Below are 16,649 nucleotides of genomic sequence, written 5' to 3' on the forward strand. Positions count from 1 at the left end.
CAAGGGGAGGGGAGGGGAGGGAGGAGGGGAGACAAAGGGAAAGGAGAGCTCTGAGTTCAGACTCTGCATTCACTGTTAATTTTCCCTGGTTTTTAGGGCACTGGGCTGGCAGGGAAGGAGGTTTGATTTGACCTTTCCCCTGCCTGCTCAGAGGCTGGGAAGCTGCCTCAGGAAAGTGAAAGGGAGAAAGGATGAAAAATCCACCTGCTTGCCCTGAGCACCCCACAAACCCCGAAACTAAAGCAGGCAAAGGGAGTGGGGACAGAAATCTGAGCACCTCTCACCTCAGAGGGGAAACTGAGGCACAGAGGGGCAGAGTGGCTTGCCCAGGCTTGCCCAAGGAAGGTGCAGTGGGGAATTGAAGTTCACAAAGTTCACGGCTTGCCAGAGTTTTTTGTTTTTTTTTTTTCTGTTTCAAAGAGGAACTTGGAATTTATGAGCCAAATAATTCGTTGGTCAGGAGGAAGGGGGGAGGATGGTCAAAATTCTCATGCGGCCTCAGAGCCCTGCCAGGCACCAAAACAGGCAGGAGGCAGCACAGAACTGAAGGTAAAACTGGATGGTGGTGTTCAAAAATAAAACACGAATGGTCACGTACCCAAGCAGCTCCTTGGGGTGTGCTGAGGGCCACAGCCCTGACAGAGACGCTCTGGGAGGGGAGATTAGAGCCTCACACAGCCCCAGTCTGTGAGAGAGCTGGATGAACAAAGGAAAGCTGAGTCAGAGGGGATAGGAACGTTTTGAGGTCTGGATGTCAGGTGAGCCAGAGGAGGAGTTACCCATTAACTGAAGCTGATAAGGCTCAGATTCCCCAGTCACCCATTTACTGCTCATTCTCTATGGGAATTTCGTTCTCCTGACTCCCTTCTCTCCCCACCCAGAGGGCAGGAGTTCAGCCCAGCTCCTGCTCCAACCCTCACACTCATTTTCTTCTCCACTTGCAGCAGAACTGAGCAAACCAGGGGAGGATTTAAGACCCCAAAACCGGAGGGTTCCCCCCTTCTTCTCACCGTGCTCAATTTCCCCCCAGTGCTGTGCTGGGGTGCAGCCTCCGGGCTCCGGGGCACTCTGGGTGCAGAGGGAGCTGTGGCACAAACAGCCTGGGGGTGATAAAGGCTGGAGGTCTGGCCCTGCGAGATAAACACACATCCCTTTCTCACTTGTGGGCAGAGCCTGCCCAAAACCCACCTGAAATGAAAACCACAGTGGTTTTTGTGGGATGGGAATTCCTGCAGGGAGAGGGAATGAGGTGTCTGCCCGGTGTCCCACTCCTGGGGATGGCTGGGGACTGGGAGAGGGCGACCGCCCTGACCTCTCTGCACAGCTTCAATCCCAGTGAGCTGCCTTTGTGCAAATATTCCCCGTGTGTTTGTCAGCACAGATAACTCGGGGATGGGTTATAAACGGGGAGACTGAGACGGAAAGATAAAACCCTGTGGCTTCCCAGGAGGATGGGGTGCCAGGCTCTGGATGCTGAGGGTGGCCTGTCCCTGCTGGGATGGCTGTGGAGCAAACTGGCATGTTCCACTTCCATGCGGAACACATCCTGATTTTTCCTGGCTGAATTCAGGCACAGCAGCTCCCCAAAGAGAATCAGGTTGATTTTTCAGAGAGGATGAATCTTTCCCCATCCCATTTGCACACGGATTAGCACTGAGCTGTAGCCCTAGACCTAAACCTCGTTCTAGTTCTGCTCTAACTGAGAAATGAATCATTCTCTGAGGACTCCAATGACTTCAGCTGCAGTCAGCGGTGCCCAGAGCACAGGACACATGGTTTTGGTTAAACAAAAGGCACACATACTTTTTGGGGCTTGTAATAGAAGCACCCACCCAGGAAACGAGCGGGAAGTTTATTCCTCTTCGAAATCCCATTTCTGCTTCATTAATTGTGGCACAGCCAGGCTGAATAATTCCCCGTGCGAGGAGACAGCCCGGTGGCCGTGGCTTGTCCTGCCATGAGCGCAGCCCCCAAGGAGAAGGTGCTTCCCAAATATCCACATCCAGAGTGGATTAGCTGTGATCCTCCTCATCCAGCTGAATCTAAGGAGCCTTCCTGCCCTCCTCGCAGGCCGGGGCTGCTCAGCAGCTCCTTGGCATGATGGAAGCACTGAGCACTTTGTTTGCTGAGCTGCATTTTTCATGCCTTGGTGCTGCAGGCTGTCTCCTGCAGATTTCCCTGCCTGAAGGGAAAAGTAAAGTTAAACCTGCTTTTCTACACCCTCCGATGAGTCACCGGGGACGTGACAGGAAGGTTACTCACAGGGATTCAGTGCACTGCTAGCAAAACATTAACACACAGAGTTCTCTGCCCCAGAATCCTGATTCTGGAACGATTTGGGTTGGAAAAGCTTTCTTGGAGACCCTTTGGGTACTGGAAGGGGTTCTGAAGTCTCTGGTTCCTGTCCTTCCTGAAGCTCCTCTAATGCTCCATTCCAACACTCCCACCATCTCAGTAAAATCAGGCTTTTCTTGGAATCTCAGTGAAATCACTTTTCTTGGAATTATGTTTTCTCACACACACACTCCCCTGATTGCGTGCAGCACCAGAGCCGTTTGTGCAACAGCAGAAAGTCCAAAGATTTAACTTTTACGGTTCTTTTGCCTTTCACCTCGAGTTTTGTCCCGCCAAAAAAAAAAAAAAAAAAAAAAAAAAAAAAAAAAAAAGAAAAGAAAAGAAAAGAAAAAAAATCACAAAATCCGCCACACAATGGAAAAATACCAACTACGAGAACTTCAATACCAACTACGAGAACTTCCCAGCTCTGGCGACTTTTTTGCAAGGCTGCCGTGCCTCCTCTGCGCCTTGAACCTCGCCGGAATCCCACGGGATTATCCACTTAGCACCCTTTTCTCAGAGCACAAAACCCCGCGGCTCTGCTCGCTCCAGGCCGGTGAGTGATCGGGAAAAAATGCAAGAGGAGCAGCAAACACGCGGAGAAATCATTCCCTGTGTGATTCGGGTGTTTCGAAACTTCTTCGGTCGCTTGAGCGGCGAGCGAAAATAACGAGCGGCTAAAACTGAAAGGAAGGAGAACAGCGAAAGCCAATTCGGCTTCTCGGGCAAAGCAAACCGCACACGGGAGTTTAAGCGGTTTTCGAGAGAATGAAGGAACACGCCGAATTCGCTGGGACAGCCCCAGGTCAGCCCCTTCTTGCACCTCAGTCAAGTCACGCCCAGCTATAAAAGCTCCCGCTGGGCAGGATTAATTCATTCGGTTCGGCGTCCTGGGAAGAGACGGTCGTCCCCAGAGCCGAGTCCGGACCTTGCCCGGGCTGTGCCCGCTCCGTGCCCGCCCTGCGATCCAGCGCGCTCCGCTCACCATGCGCTGGCACCGACGGGGCTGGCTCTGGCTCTGCCTGGCCGCGCCGCTGCTGCTGCCCACGGTCAGTGGGGACGGGGCTCGTGGGGACCCTCCGGGGGCGCGGCCGGGGGGGTCCGCAGCCCTGTCGGGGCTGCGCGGTGCTGTCGCGACATGCCCAGACTTGCCGCGCTGTCGAGGGGCTCGGAGCGGGACGGGGTCCGGGTGGGACGGGGGCATGGGGGTGTTCGGGGGGCTGCCCTGGTGAGGCTCAGCCCGGCGGAGGGGGCTGTGTGAATGGGGGGAGCCCCTGGATGGAGGTGAGGGAGGTGGCGTTACCTGCGGAGAGCGGCGGAGGGGCCGCGCCTTTGCTGCGATTGCGGGGGAAGGGCTCATGTGAGTCGGGGGAAACTGAGGCACGGAGGGGCTCACCTGCTCCGGGGGGCGTGGGGGAGGGGCTGGGCCGCTCACCTGGTCTGGAGGGGACGTGGAAAATGGGGGCGGTGGGGCTCAGCTGGCCCGGGGGATGGGGGGGTGGAGGCCATGGGGCCAGGGCGGTCGGATGGGCAGGGGAGGATGAGGAGGGTTCGGATGGGCCAGTGGACCAGGGGGGGTTCGGATGGACAGGGGAGGACGAGGAGGGTTCGGATGGGCCAGCGGACCAGGGGGGGTTCGGATGGACAGGGGAGGACGAGGAGGGTTCGAACGGGTAGGGGAAGAACAGGGGGTTCGGATGGGCCGGCGGACCAAGGGGGTTCGGATGGGCAGGGGAGGATGAGGAGGGTTCGGATGGGCAGGGGAGGACCACTGGGGTTCGGATGGGCCAGCGGACCAAGGGGGTTCACCTGGGCACGGCACAGCGAGGTTGCCGGGGGAGGGCGGGTGCCAGAACCTGGAAGGGGAATTTTTTCGATGGGAAAAGCGATCTCAGCCTCCCGGCTCCGAGCACATGGCCCCGGGGGGGATTGTGACGGTGATAAAAGGCGGCAAGCTGGACCCGACGCGCATTGCCGAGGCCAGGGAAGGGGATTTCCACTCCCTGCGCTCCCGAGCAGTGTTTGCCATTCCGTGATGGCATCTGGTGACACCCTTTGGGATGTTTTAACACGAGGAATGCTCTCGGAGCGGGAATGCAACTCGCCCAGACGATGTCCAAACCCTCAGCGCGATGTCCAAACCCTCAGCGCGGGGATTTAGGACACAAAATTCCACCTGGGCATATCATGTTTCCCCGTGGATTAGATGTTGTAGAGTTGGGGAATACCTGAACTCTGTTGTCGCTTGAAGTCAGGAGGATCCTGCCATGAGTTAGAGATCCTGCCCTGACTTGTATCCCAGGGCTGGCCTGTAACCCACGGCGGTGCAGGAGCCCATGGGCGCTGCTCCCCTGCTGGAATTACATCAGCGCTGCCCAAAACTGGTTTGCAGAGAGAGCCTCTCATCCAATTCATTCCCTACAGAATTTATTTAGACTGGCCTGGTAAAGTCAAGGCTTAAACCCATTCCCTAAGGGCACGCTGGTAAGAGCCTCAGGGTTTTAAAAATGTTTTAATCCCAGTTTTTGGATGAGAGGGATGGGGAGCTGCTCGGTGGGGATTCACATGGCATATTAGTGGTGTGATATTGCATCATGTCCTGTCTCTTGCCTCATGGCTGGACACTGGCCATCCATTTGATGGATCTCTGAGCTCGCTGGAGCTCAAATTCTGCTTGCTTTGCGGGAATTCCAGGGGAAAATCCCACCCCGTGTCCTTGGAGCAGGTGACTCAGGTGCCTGCTTTTATCCCGGTTCTCTTGCTGCCCTCAGAGGCTGCGGATGTGTTTCATCCTTTTCATCCTCTTTCATCTCCAGGGTTCAGCCAGGGCGGCAGGGTCCAACTCCTCTTGGGATCACCTCAGGAGAAAAACAAATCGGGGATGGAAGCAGGGGAAGTTCAAAGTTTGATGGTTTCCCGAGCTTTTTCTCCAGAATTGGTCCCCCAAAGAGGAAAGGCTGGTAAAGGATTCCTGTGCCTCTAATTCTTCTGCCTCCAGGCTTTTTTGAGTTGTTTACTGTGGGTGAAAACTCCTCCAACTGATAGTTTGGTCAGGGATGGCAGCAGGGTGCTGCGGGCTGATAACCTTATCATGCACGTGTTGTGTTCTCTGTAAATGTGAAAAATGCCAATGACTTGTTTTTAAACTTTTAAAAGTTTAATAGTAATAAAATGGTTATAAAATTAGTAATACAATTAGAGTAATAATAATTTGGACTGATAGTTTGGTCAGGGATGGCAGCAGGGTGCTGTGAGCTGATATCCTTATTGTGCACGTGTTGTGTTCTCTGTAAATGTGAAAATGCTGAAAAATGCTCATCAGTTGTTTTTAAAATTTTAAAAGTTTAATAGTAATAAAATGGTTATAAAATTAGTAATACAATTAGAGTAATAATAATTTGGACAATTTTAATTAGGACAATATGAGACAATAGAACCAAAGGGTTACAGAGGTACGTTTTTCTGGGCAGCACAAGCCTGAAAAAGGACATCCCTTAACAAAAGATTAACCGTTAAAACAATAGCCTGTTAAATATTCATACACTTCATACGATGCATAAATTCCATTCAAACACAGGATTCTGTCTGGTCATTATCAACTTCTCCCTCTTAATCCTAACGGTGTCTTTGGCGTCTTCGAGGTGGGAAGAATTTTGTTTCTTCTGATAAGAGGGCAATAAATTCTTTTTCTCTGAAAGATTCAGGTGTCCTGTGGCTGCTATTTTGCTGCAAGTCCTTTCTTTAAAAAAGACTTTCTTTTCTTTAAAAAGAATTATTTTTTCTTTTAAAAAACTACCCCATAGCATAGTTTCTATTTTAACATTTTTTATAACCTAAAACTATATTTAACACACTACTTAAGAGAATTAATACAGCATTACTTTCTAACACAGCACATATAATATCCATTATAATATTTGTGAAAAGCCGATCATAAAACACGCATTTTTCACAGTAAAGAAATTAAATCCTGTGGCTGAGGGGCCCTCCCAAACTGCAGAAAACCAGCGCTGTGGTGTGGCTGTGATCACCCTCACAGTGTGGCAGAGTTCAGGTGGGGAAGAAATATGGATTTTTTTTTTCCCCATGGAAGGGATAAATTGTCCTTTCACCCCCAGGATTTCTAAAACCAGAATGGTTGAAGCTGTTGTGGCTGGAACTCCTCAAGTGGATAAAAAATTTTACAAACTTGCAAACATTCCTATCTGGAGAAAAGAGGAACAGAGGCAGATACAGTAGAGCCAGAAGGTGTTGGAGGAACATGGATTTGATTCCTTTTGAGTCAGGGTCAGGAGCTGGGCCCGTTCCTGGTCTGGCCAGGGCTCTGTGGCCTGGTCGTGTTGGGTGTTTGTCCTTAAGTTTTAACTTTCATATTTTTCAGACTCTGTGCTGCCTAGGTGTGCAGCTCTGAGCTTCATATTAAGTGTGGTTCTCTCCACAGAGCAGCTAGACAAAACAACTCCTTGTCTAGCCAAGGACAACCCATACAAGTTTCAGGCCCAAAAGCATAAACAATGGTGAACTGAGAGAAAAACAGAAATGATAGGACTTTGTAATGTAAAGATTGGACAGTTAACTCCACAATGCTAATGGACCAAAACTTATAAAAGTGAGAGACCTCGTGACTGGTCGTCCATTTTGTGACCATTTTGCTTCATCTTGTGTGCAGCCCTGGTTGGGCTCTTGTGCTGCCCAAGGTGCATCCACTGCTTTATTTCTCTGTCCAGCCTTCCCAAGGCATGGGCCTGGCTGGTGTAAGGTGGTAAGGCGGTTTGTGGTGTCACCATCACGCAGCCCCGTGACTTTCCAGTTCTTCCTTTCCTGTGGCGGGAAAGCTCAGGAGGAGGAAGAGGCAGGAACACTCCATTGTTTCGGTGTTCTAGGCAGCTTCTGACTCACGGCAGAAATATTTGCTTTAAATTCACCCTCCAGTGTTGGGGAGGGGAGGGGAGAAGTGTCTCTCGTCCAGCCTGGTGAGGTTGCGACATGTCTGTCCTGCTGCCCTGGTGTGAAAAATGCCAATCGCTTGTTTTTAAAATTTTTAAAGTTTATTAGTAATAAAATGGTTATAAAAATAGTAATGCAATTGGAGTAATAATAATTTGGACAATTTGAATTAGGGCAATATGAGACAACAAACACAAAGAGTTACGGATGTCTGGGTACCTTTTACTGGGCAGCATGAACCCAAAAAAGGACCCACGTTAACAGAGGATTAACCCTTAAAAGCAACAGCCTGTTGCATATTCATACACCTCATCCACGATGCATAAATTCCATTCAAACACAGGATTCTCTCTGGGCAGTGTCAACTTCTTCCTCTGAATCCTAACAGAGCCTTCAAGGTGGGAAGAAATTTGTTTCTTCTGATAATGGAGCAATAAATTCTTTTTCTCTGAAAGATTCAGGTGTCCTGTGGCTGCTATCTCACTGCAAGTCCTTTCCTCAAAAAAAGTATCCTACATAGCATCGTTTCTATTTTAACAATTTTTATCACCTAAAACTATATTTAACACACTACTTAAGGGAATTAATACAACATTACTTCCTAACACAACACATATAAAATTCTTTCTAATATTTGCGAAAAGCCAATCATAAAATACGCATTTTTCACACTGGTGAGCTTGGGGCAGGTTTATATCCATGGATATCCAGCTTTATATCCACAGATATCCATGGAGCAGCTCTGTGCTGGCTCAGAGGCCGATGGGGTTGTCACCATTGGGGACATTGATGTGCCCAAAAGCCCCCAAAGCCTAAGGGGACAAATGGCCATTCCTGCAGAGCATTGTCCCCATCAGGGTGGAAGGATCTGAGGCAGCACAAAAAGGGTGTGGAGAGCTGAGGGAAATGTGACTTTTCTTCCTGATCCTCAGCAGAATAACAGGGAAAACAGAGTGACAGCCCAGGGGTTTGTGCTGGGCACCTTCCAGCCTTGACACGGGGCTGTTTCCTGCCACAAACCCTTCCTGTTCCCAAATATCCCCTTCCACTGGGGCTGTTGGTGCCCTCGGAAACTGGGGGAGGAAAAGGGTCCCTCAGAAACTGGGAAGGAAAAGGGTCCTCAGAAACTGGGAAGGAAAAGGGTCCTCAGTAACTGGGAAGGAAAAGGGTCCTCAGAAACTGGGAAGGAAAAGGGTCCTTCTCAGAAACTGGAGGAGGAAAAGGGTCCCTCAGAAACTGGGAAGGAAAAGGGTCCTCCTCAGAAACTGGGAAGGAAAAGGGTCCTTCTCAGAAACTGGAGGAGGAAAAGGGTCATTCTCAGAAACTGGGAAGGAAAAGGGTCCTTCTCAGAAACTGGGAAGGAAAAGGGTCCTCAGAAACTGGGAAGGAAAAGGGTCCTTCTCAGAAACTGGAGGAGGAAAAGGGTCCTCAGAAACTGGGAAGGAAAAGGGTCATTCTCAGAAACTGTGGGGGGGAAAAGGGTCCTCAGGAAACGGGAAGGAAAAGGGTTTTCAGAAACTGGAGAAGGAAAAGGGTCTTCAGAAACTGGGAAGGAAAGAGGTTGTTCTCAGAAATTGGGAAGGAAAAGGGTATTCAGAAATTGGGAAGGAAAAGGATCGTCAGAAATTGAGAAGGAAAAGGGTCCTCAGAAACTGGGGAAGAAAAGAGTCCTTCTCAGAAACTGGGGGAGGAAAAGGGTCCCTCTCAGAAACTAGGGAAGGAAAAGAATCCTCAGAAACTGGGAAGCAAAAGGGTCCTTCTCAGAAATTGAGGGAGGAAGAGGGTCGTTCTCAGCAACTGGGTAAGCAAAAGGGTCGTTCTTAGAAATTGGGAAGGAAAAGGGTCCTTCTCAGAAATTAGGAAGCAAAGGGGTCGTTAGCGACTCTTTGCCCTGCTGATAACCTGACAGGCAGAAATACCCTGCAAACCTCCACATCTCTTCTTGGCTTTGCCAAGGAAAACCTGGCCCTGTTTTGTGGGGGGTGCCTTTGGCTGAGGTGGCTCTGAGCCATCCCAAAGTTCCTCTCCTGCTTCACTGGGCACAGCAACTCCCATCCTGCCCCTTCTCCCCTTGCCCAATGGATTGGGGTGGTTTTTAACCCGAGGTTTTCTGTATTTTTTTAGCAGGCAGCCCCTTGGGAAGCCAGTGCTGTTGCCCTGAGGAAGAGAGACAGCTTGGATTCCTTGGATCTACGCTGGGAAGATGATTACTACAGGAAAAGCGATGGTGTCTATTGCAAGAAGTGCCCTGCAGGTGAGATGGTCTCAGCACTGATCTCACCTCTGCAGCCTCTCCGTGCTCCTGTTCCTGTCCTGAGGGGCAGCAGAGCTCCAGCTCTGCCCTGCTCCACTGTCACGGATCTAAGCACTCATTTGGGGAATGTTTTCCTTTTCTTGGCTCATTTGCCTCCTGAGCTTTGCTGGTGGGGGAATCACAGAATCCTTCAGGTCAGAAAAGCCCTCCAAGACCACCAAATCCAATCTATGCCTGATCCCCACCTTGTCACTGAGTGCCACCTCCAGCCCTTCCTGGGACCCCTCAGGGATGGGCACTCCAACCCTCCCTGGGCAGTGCCTGAGCCCCCTTTCCATGGGGAAGTTCCTGCTGTGCCCACCCTGAGCTGCCCTGGCCCAGCCTGAGGCCGTTCCCTCTGCTCCTGTCCCTGTGCCCTCCTGGCAGGAGCTGTGCAGAGCCACAAGGGCCCCCTGAGCCTCCTTTGCTCCAGGCTGAGCCCCTGCCCAGCTCCCTCAGCCTCTCCTGGAGCTCCCTGTGTGTTCAGAGTTTCCCTTTCCCTTCAGGCACCCACCTTATCAAGGAGTGTGAGGAGCAGGGAGGCTCCAGCACGTGTGAGCCCTGTGGACTCGGGGAATACATGGAATATCCCAACACCTTCCCGTCGTGCCAGGAGTGCTCCAAGTGCAGGGAAGGTACGAGCTGGGGGGAGCAGGGCTGGGTCCAGCTGAGCTCTCCCAGAACCCAGTGTCACCTGCAGTGTCCCCAGAAGGTGGCTGGGGCTGCCACATGTGTTAAAGGCCACATCCCTCATGCAAAGCTTGGGCTGAGGCTCCACGGAGAGCAGGAGGATGAGGCTCCCAGCAGCACTGGCAGCTGCTGGTGGAGTTTGATGCAGGCACTGCTTTTCCCTTGTGGGGCAGGAAAAGCTGGCACTAACAGCAGGGAGGGACCTGGTCCTGCTTGAGGTGGAGCCAAGGTGGAGCTGTGTCCCTTCTGTCCCACAGATCAGGTGGAGCTGAGCCCCTGCCAGCCCCAGAGGAACACGGTGTGTGCCTGCAGGAACGGCACCTTCTGCCCCCCGGAGCACCCCTGTGAGATGTGCCAGAAGTGCCAGCCCAGGTGGGTCAGGGGCTGTGGTGGTTGTTGGGGCAGATGAAACAGAAAAGCCTTATGATTGTTTGGCAAAAGATTGTGAGAATATAGAAACTATAAGTGAGATTGAAATGAAAGCAAGCTTTGAGATCCCTCAGATACTGAACAACTGGAAAACAATGGTGTGGCTGGCTGAAGGTGATCCCCTTTTGACGGAACAACACCCTCTGCTTGCAGACAGCTCCAAGGCTCAGAGCAGACCCTACAGCTTGGCAGAAGGGCCCAAAGAGGAGTTTTTAGGGTTTAAAATGTAACACAGCATGGGAATGTAATGATTCTGATTGGCTGTATGGAAATGCTACAGGATTTGTATCTTGTACTAGATTGGTTGTATCTTGTACTAGTGAGAATCAGAATATTCAACACAGAAGAAGATTTATTGTATTGTAACGGGAACTTTGCCCTCTTACCCCTTTTACTCTCTTACCCTCTCATCCTCTCTGCCCCTCTCTTCTCTCAGGCCTGCTCTGAGCTGTGCCTGGCAGCTCCCAGCAGGGCCCTGCACCCAGGCCCTTTGCAATAAACCCCATATTGCAATCCTAGAAGATTTATTGTATTGTAACAGGAACCTTGCTCTCTGATCCTCTCTTTTACTCTCTCTTTCTCTCTTTACCATGCTCTTGCCTTCTCTCTACCTCTCTCTCCCTCTTTGGGGCCTGCTCTGAGCTGTGCCTGGCAGCTGCAAACAAGGGCCCTGCACCCAGGCCCTGTGCAATAAACCCCAAATTCCACGACCAGAAGAAGATTTATTCTATTGTAACAGGAACCTCATCCTCTTTTGCTCGCTCTTTACCCTCTTTACTCTTCCTCACTCTCTCATCTCTACCACTCTCTTGCCTTTTCTCTCTTTACCCCTCTCTCCCTGTTTGGGGCCTGCTCTGAGCTGTGCCTGGCAGCTCCTAGCTGGGCCCCTTTGCAATAAACCCCAAATTCCACGCCCTGGCTGCAGAGATCTCTCGTCTCCATCCATCCCAGCACTCCTACAGGTGGCTCCTGTGGGGTTTGTGCTGCTGAGCCACAGCTGCTGAGCCCTCCCTGTGTCCCCTCTCCCAGGTGTCCCGACGGTCAAGTGGTGCTGAAGCCCTGCACACCCACGAGTGACCTGCAGTGTGGTCCTGACACGGCCACCTTCCCTTCCTGTGAGTGGGGCTGCTGGGGGAGGGCCGAGGGATGGGGTGGGAGCTGCTGCTGAGGGTAAAGCAGGAGCAGCTGCTCACACCCTGCTTTGTCTGCTTCAGACCTCACAGGCGGCATCATTGCAGGGATTGTGATTGCGACTGGGATTGGGATCGTGATTGGGATTGCTGTCTGCTGCTGCTGCAAACACCACTGCAGCTCCCCAGGTGAGTGCAGGGGACCCCTGGAGCACCCACCTTGGCCAGGGGCTCTGCACTGGTGTGGGCTGGGTGGACAGAGAGACCCTGGTAACACCCACCTGGGGTGGGCTGGGTGGGGAGACCTTGGGAACATCCACGTGGTGTAGGAGGAGAGATCCCAGGAACACCCACCTGGTGTGGGAAGAGAGACCCCAGGAACACCCACCTGGTGTGGGAAGAGAGATCTTGGGAACGCCCACCTGGTGTGGGAAGAGCGGGAACAGACACCCCAGGAACACCCCAGGAACACCCACCTGGTGTGGGAAGAGAGATCTTGGTGTGGGAAGAGAAACCCTGGGAGCACCCACCTGGTGTGGGAAGAGAGATCCCAGGGACACCCACCTGGTGTGGGAGGGTAGGAAGAGGGTCCTGCCTAGGGGAAGAGGGATCACAGCTCTCTTTCCATTTTCCAGGGGATAGGAGCCCCTCGAGCAAGACGCCCTTTGAAATTGTGGTGAGTTCCTGGGATGGCAGAGGGGAATGGCTCTGTTTGTGGGCTGGGGTAATGTCCCCTATTCCCTCTTGCTCCCCACTTGGCCAGCAGCTCCTGAGAAGGCCAGAGGAGCAGGGAGATGAGTTTCATCCAGAAGTTCCTGGGAGGGCTGGAGGAGCAGGGGGATGAGTTTCATCCAGAAGTTTCTGGAAGGCTAGAGGAGCTGGGGATGAGTTTCATCCAGCAGTTCCTGGGAAGGCTGGAGAGGCAGGGGAATGAGAGTTATGCAGCTGGGAAGGCCAGAGGAGCAGGGAGATGAGTTTCATCCAGCTGGGAAGGCTGGAGGAGCAGGGGAATGAGGCTCATTCAGCAGCTCCTGGCAAGGCTGGAGGAGCAGGGAGATGATGAGTCTCACCCAGCAGTTCCTTGGAAGGCCAGAGGAGCAGGAGGATGAGTCTCACCCAGCAGTTTCTGGAAGGCCAGAGGAGCAGGGGGATGAGTCTCACACCCAAGTTTCTGGAAGGCTGGAGGAGCAGAGGGATGAGTCTCACCCAGCAGTTTCTGGAAGGCTGGAGGAGCAGAGGATGAGTTTCATCCCTGCAGGGTTCTGGTAGAGCTGAGCCAAGCAGAGGAAGTCTCTGGAGGTGTTCTGGGCACTTCCAGCCCCCTCCTCAGTGCCATTAACACTGTCCTGGTGGCAGCGCTGGCACATCCAGGATCCACAGTGTTGATCCCAGGGTAGGGCTGGGCTGTGCTCGCCCAGAGCTCCTCCAAGCTCAGGATCCATGCCCTAGGATCCATGGCAGGCTCCTGCCTTCCCAAGCCACCACAGTTTGTGTTTCTCCCTTGCCACTGAACTCCAGTTTCAGAAGCTGTGGTGGTGCAAGAGCAAGAGAGAGAACAGCGGGAGAGAGGACAACATCCCCAACGAGCGGACAGAGAGGGAGCGGCATGAGAGGGCAGCAGAGAGACAGGTGCGTGAGTGGCACCCCTGCCCAGTGTGCCAGGCCAGGATCTGATCATCCCGGGGGGCTTCCAGGGCTGGGCTGCTCAGGGAGATGGTGAAGGGTCTCTCTGTGGGGTCAGCATGGCAAAATCTGCTTGTGGGAGTCGAGAGAGTCCTCGGAAGATTTAACGCTGAGCAAACACAGCTCTGGTGTCCCCATCTTGGGGGCCATTGTAGAGAGGAAACATGGATGTCCTGGGGGTGGATGATCAGAGATGGATGTCCTGGGTGTGATCAGACAGGGATGTCCTGGGGCTGGGGGTGATCAGACAGGGATGTCCTGGGGCTGGGGGTGATCAGACAGGGATGTCCTGGGGCTGGGTGCTGATCTCCTGCCCCAACAGCCCTGGGACAGAGGGAAAGGGTCTCCAATCCCCATTAATCACACATTGCTGCAGGGGCTTGGTGGGTTCTGTAGGACACTGTCATTGCAGGAGTGACACTGTCATTCCAGGAGTGACATTGTCATTGCAGGAGATGCTGCCAAGTAAGAGTGAGAGGCCCTGGAGGACTCTGGTTCCTCCACCAGGGACTGAACCCATTAAAGGTGAGTGCTGGGGCCCAGGGGGTGTGCTGGGGCTGGGACTGCTGTCCCTGCTGCCCGTGCTCTGAGCTGTCCCTTTCCCCTCCAGCGCTGAGGGACACCTTTTACACCTTTGCGGAAAAAGTGCCCATGGACTACTGGAGGAGATTCGGCCTCAAGCTGAACCTGCAGGACATTGACATCCCCATGGGCCGGTCCCCGGATGACTTTTACAACATGATGTGCAGGTGGCACAACAGGGTGGGCTCCAAGGCCTCTGTGAACACCCTGCTGGACACCCTGGAGCTCCTCAAGCTCGGTGGGGTGGCAGAGAACCTCTGTAAGACCCTGGTCCAGGAGCAAGGCTTTCAGTACGAAACGAGCTGAAGGAGCAGCTCTGCAGCTGTGAAATACTCAGAACAGTGGAATTGTAGCTGTTTATAGCTGGCCTGTGCTCCTCTGCTCTTGAAGCCATCATGAGTTCAGCTGAGCCAGGAGGAGCTGATCCTCATGAGAAGCACAAGCCCCAGGCTCCCCTCTGCTGGAGTTACAATGTTGGTTCTTCCTCGTGGAATCCAAGCTGGTTTCTTGGTTTCACTGAGTCAACACCAAGAGGTTCAACTAACTTCAATCTGCCTTGGACCATCTCTCTTGGAAGCATTGGTACAACCCAGATTTCTTTGGGATCTGTGCAGAGAAGGGTTTTTGGCATCCCTGTGCTTCTGAACTGGATCATCCTTGATCTTCAAAGGATTCCTGGCATCATGAAATGGCTTCTGCTTCTAGAACATCTCTAAGTAAGCTTCATTCTGCATGCTTGGTGTCCTGTAAGCTCAGCTGGGATCTTGGGCTGCTTTTTGTCACCTAACCTTTTAGGTTTTGGGGTTTTTTTTGTTTTTGTTTTTGTTTACATGGTTCTGCTTGTTCTTAGGAGCCAGTTTAAAACTGTGCTTGGAGGGGACGGGGGGAATGATTGATTTGCACAGTGGACACTGGGGTTGCCTGGGGAAAGGGACAATGCAGGGGTCACCCAGCCCAGCCCCTGCCAGGACCAGGGACGTCTTCCTCTCCATGAGGCTGCTCCAAGCCCCATCCAGCCTGACCTTGAGTCTTTGCCAGGATGGGGCAGATTATCGGGGCAGCCTTTCTGCCAGTGTTAAGCTCATTTTGAAGGATTTTTCTGTTAAATTTAATATAATGTGAATCTCAGTTCTAAGCCATCCCCGTTCCTGGCACTCCAGGCCCTTGTCCAACTCTCCTGGAGCCCTTTTAGGTACTGGAAGGTGTCCCAGAGCCTTCTCTTCTCCAGGCTGGACAATCCCAGCTCTCCCAGCCTGGCTCCAGAGGGGCTCCAGCCCTCCTCTGGATTTGCTCCAGGACTTCCACATCCCTGTGGAGGCCCCAGAGGTGAGGAGAAGGGGAGAATCCCTCAGGTTAGCCCCGTGGCTGTGGGGTGGCTCTGCTGTCCCTGTGTGTGCCCCAGCGTGGAGGGGTGAATGCACTGAGTGTGAGTGTGCCCTGGTACCTCCTGCCCATCCCAACCTGTGGGCAAATCCTCAAGCACTGCACCTCACACAGAGCTCAGGGACAACCCAGCTGGGAAAACAGCTGGGAAAACCACTGGATTACTTGAGCTGCCACCCCAGTCCATCCCAGTCCATCCCCAACGTGATGGGAGGGTGCTGAGCACCCTTCCTGCTGCTCCCATTCCCCCACCCTCCAACAAGACAAGCAGAACTTTTGTACTTATTTATTTAGCAACTGTAAACAGTACATATATTAACTTAAAACTTTTATAAAAATATTGGTTTTGTTATGCATGTTTGTGTGTTTTTTACAGAGCTCTGGCCCAGCCAGTCTGCTTCTCCAGTTCTGTACATTTGTTTATGAAGGGACTAATTTTTAAAAAAAAAAATCCTGATTTTCTCGTCTGGTTTGATTTGTTTTCCCCCCAGAACTCTGGTGAGGGGTCCCAATGGCCACCAAGCTCCAGGGTCCCAGTGGACACCAGCTGCCCCACGTGGCACTGGGCACTCAGCCCAGGGAATTAATGCTCAGCCACCCCACCAGGGATGGTCCCCAAGGGTCCTTTGTGCCAGGGAAAGCCCTCAGCAGCCATCGTGGCCTTTAATTACCCCAGATCAGAGCCTTGTGCCAGAGCAGGGGTTGCCAGTGTCCCCGTGCCAGAGCAGGGGGTGCCAGTGTCCCTGTCCCAGAGCAGGGGGTGCCAGTGTCCCCATGCCAGAGCAGGGGGTGCCACTGTCCCTGTCCCAGAGCAGGGGGTGCCACTGTCCCTGTCCCAGAGGAGGGGGTGCCACTGTCCCCGTGCCAGAGCAGGGCGTGCCAGTGTGCCCATGCCATAGCAGGGGGTGCCACTGTCCCCATGCCAGAGCAGGGGGTGCCACTGTCCCTGTCCCAGAGCAGGGGGTGCCACTGTCCCCGTGCCAGCTCGGGGGGCTCCAGCTCCACCAGCCAGGGCTCTGTGTGTTGCAGTAGCTGTGTTGCAAATCCATGCAGTGCTTAGTGACAAAAGGGCTCTGCTCAGCCCCCCAAATGCCCCTGCAGCTGCTCCCCAGCCCCTGCACTAAAATTCCATGTTCAGGAGCGTGGGGCTGGGGCGGGAAGCAGGAGCTGCTGTT

General features: G+C 52.9%; 1 protein-coding gene across 7 annotated transcripts; it reads left to right on the plus strand.

Moving 5' to 3' along the window:
* The first annotated feature begins 2,611 nt into the window (after positions 1-2,611).
* LOC131568326 (tumor necrosis factor receptor superfamily member 10B-like) lies at positions 2,612-15,937 on the plus strand. 7 transcript variants are annotated; one of them, XM_058820340.1, is made up of 10 exons: positions 2,613-3,386; positions 9,409-9,538; positions 10,084-10,212; positions 10,525-10,639; positions 11,726-11,811; positions 11,911-12,015; positions 12,462-12,499; positions 13,345-13,455; positions 13,962-14,034; positions 14,120-15,936. In XM_058820340.1, the coding sequence occupies exons 1-10, from the start codon at positions 3,324-3,326 to the stop codon at positions 14,395-14,397; spliced, it is 1,128 nt and encodes a 375-aa protein (XP_058676323.1). In that variant the 5' UTR covers positions 2,613-3,323; the 3' UTR covers positions 14,398-15,936. The 7 variants fall into 7 exon arrangements, with proteins under 7 accessions (XP_058676325.1, XP_058676323.1, XP_058676324.1 ...); XM_058820341.1 differs by having other exon boundaries at positions 11,935-12,015; positions 12,462-12,502; XM_058820339.1 differs by having other exon boundaries at positions 2,614-3,386; positions 9,412-9,538; positions 12,462-12,502; positions 14,120-15,935.
* Positions 15,938-16,649: the final 712 nt, after the last annotated feature.

Source organism: Ammospiza caudacuta, chromosome 26 (assembly GCF_027887145.1).
Source record: "Ammospiza caudacuta isolate bAmmCau1 chromosome 26, bAmmCau1.pri, whole genome shotgun sequence".
NCBI lineage: Eukaryota > Metazoa > Chordata > Aves > Passeriformes > Passerellidae > Ammospiza > Ammospiza caudacuta.

What these genes read in the sequence shown, in the direction of transcription:
- LOC131568326 (XM_058820337.1), top strand. Translation starts at nt 3,324, where the DNA reads ATGCGCTGGCACCGACGGGGCTGGCTCTGGCTCTGCCTGGCCGCGCCG. An exon ending in TGCCAGAAGTGCCAGCCCAG is followed by an intron (nt 10,640 to 11,725) that starts GTGGGTCAGGGG and finishes CCCCTCTCCCAG; the next exon opens with GTGTCCCGACGGTCAAGTGG. An exon ending in AGGGACTGAACCCATTAAAG is followed by an intron (nt 14,035 to 14,119) that starts GTGAGTGCTGGG and finishes TTTCCCCTCCAG; the next exon opens with CGCTGAGGGACACCTTTTAC.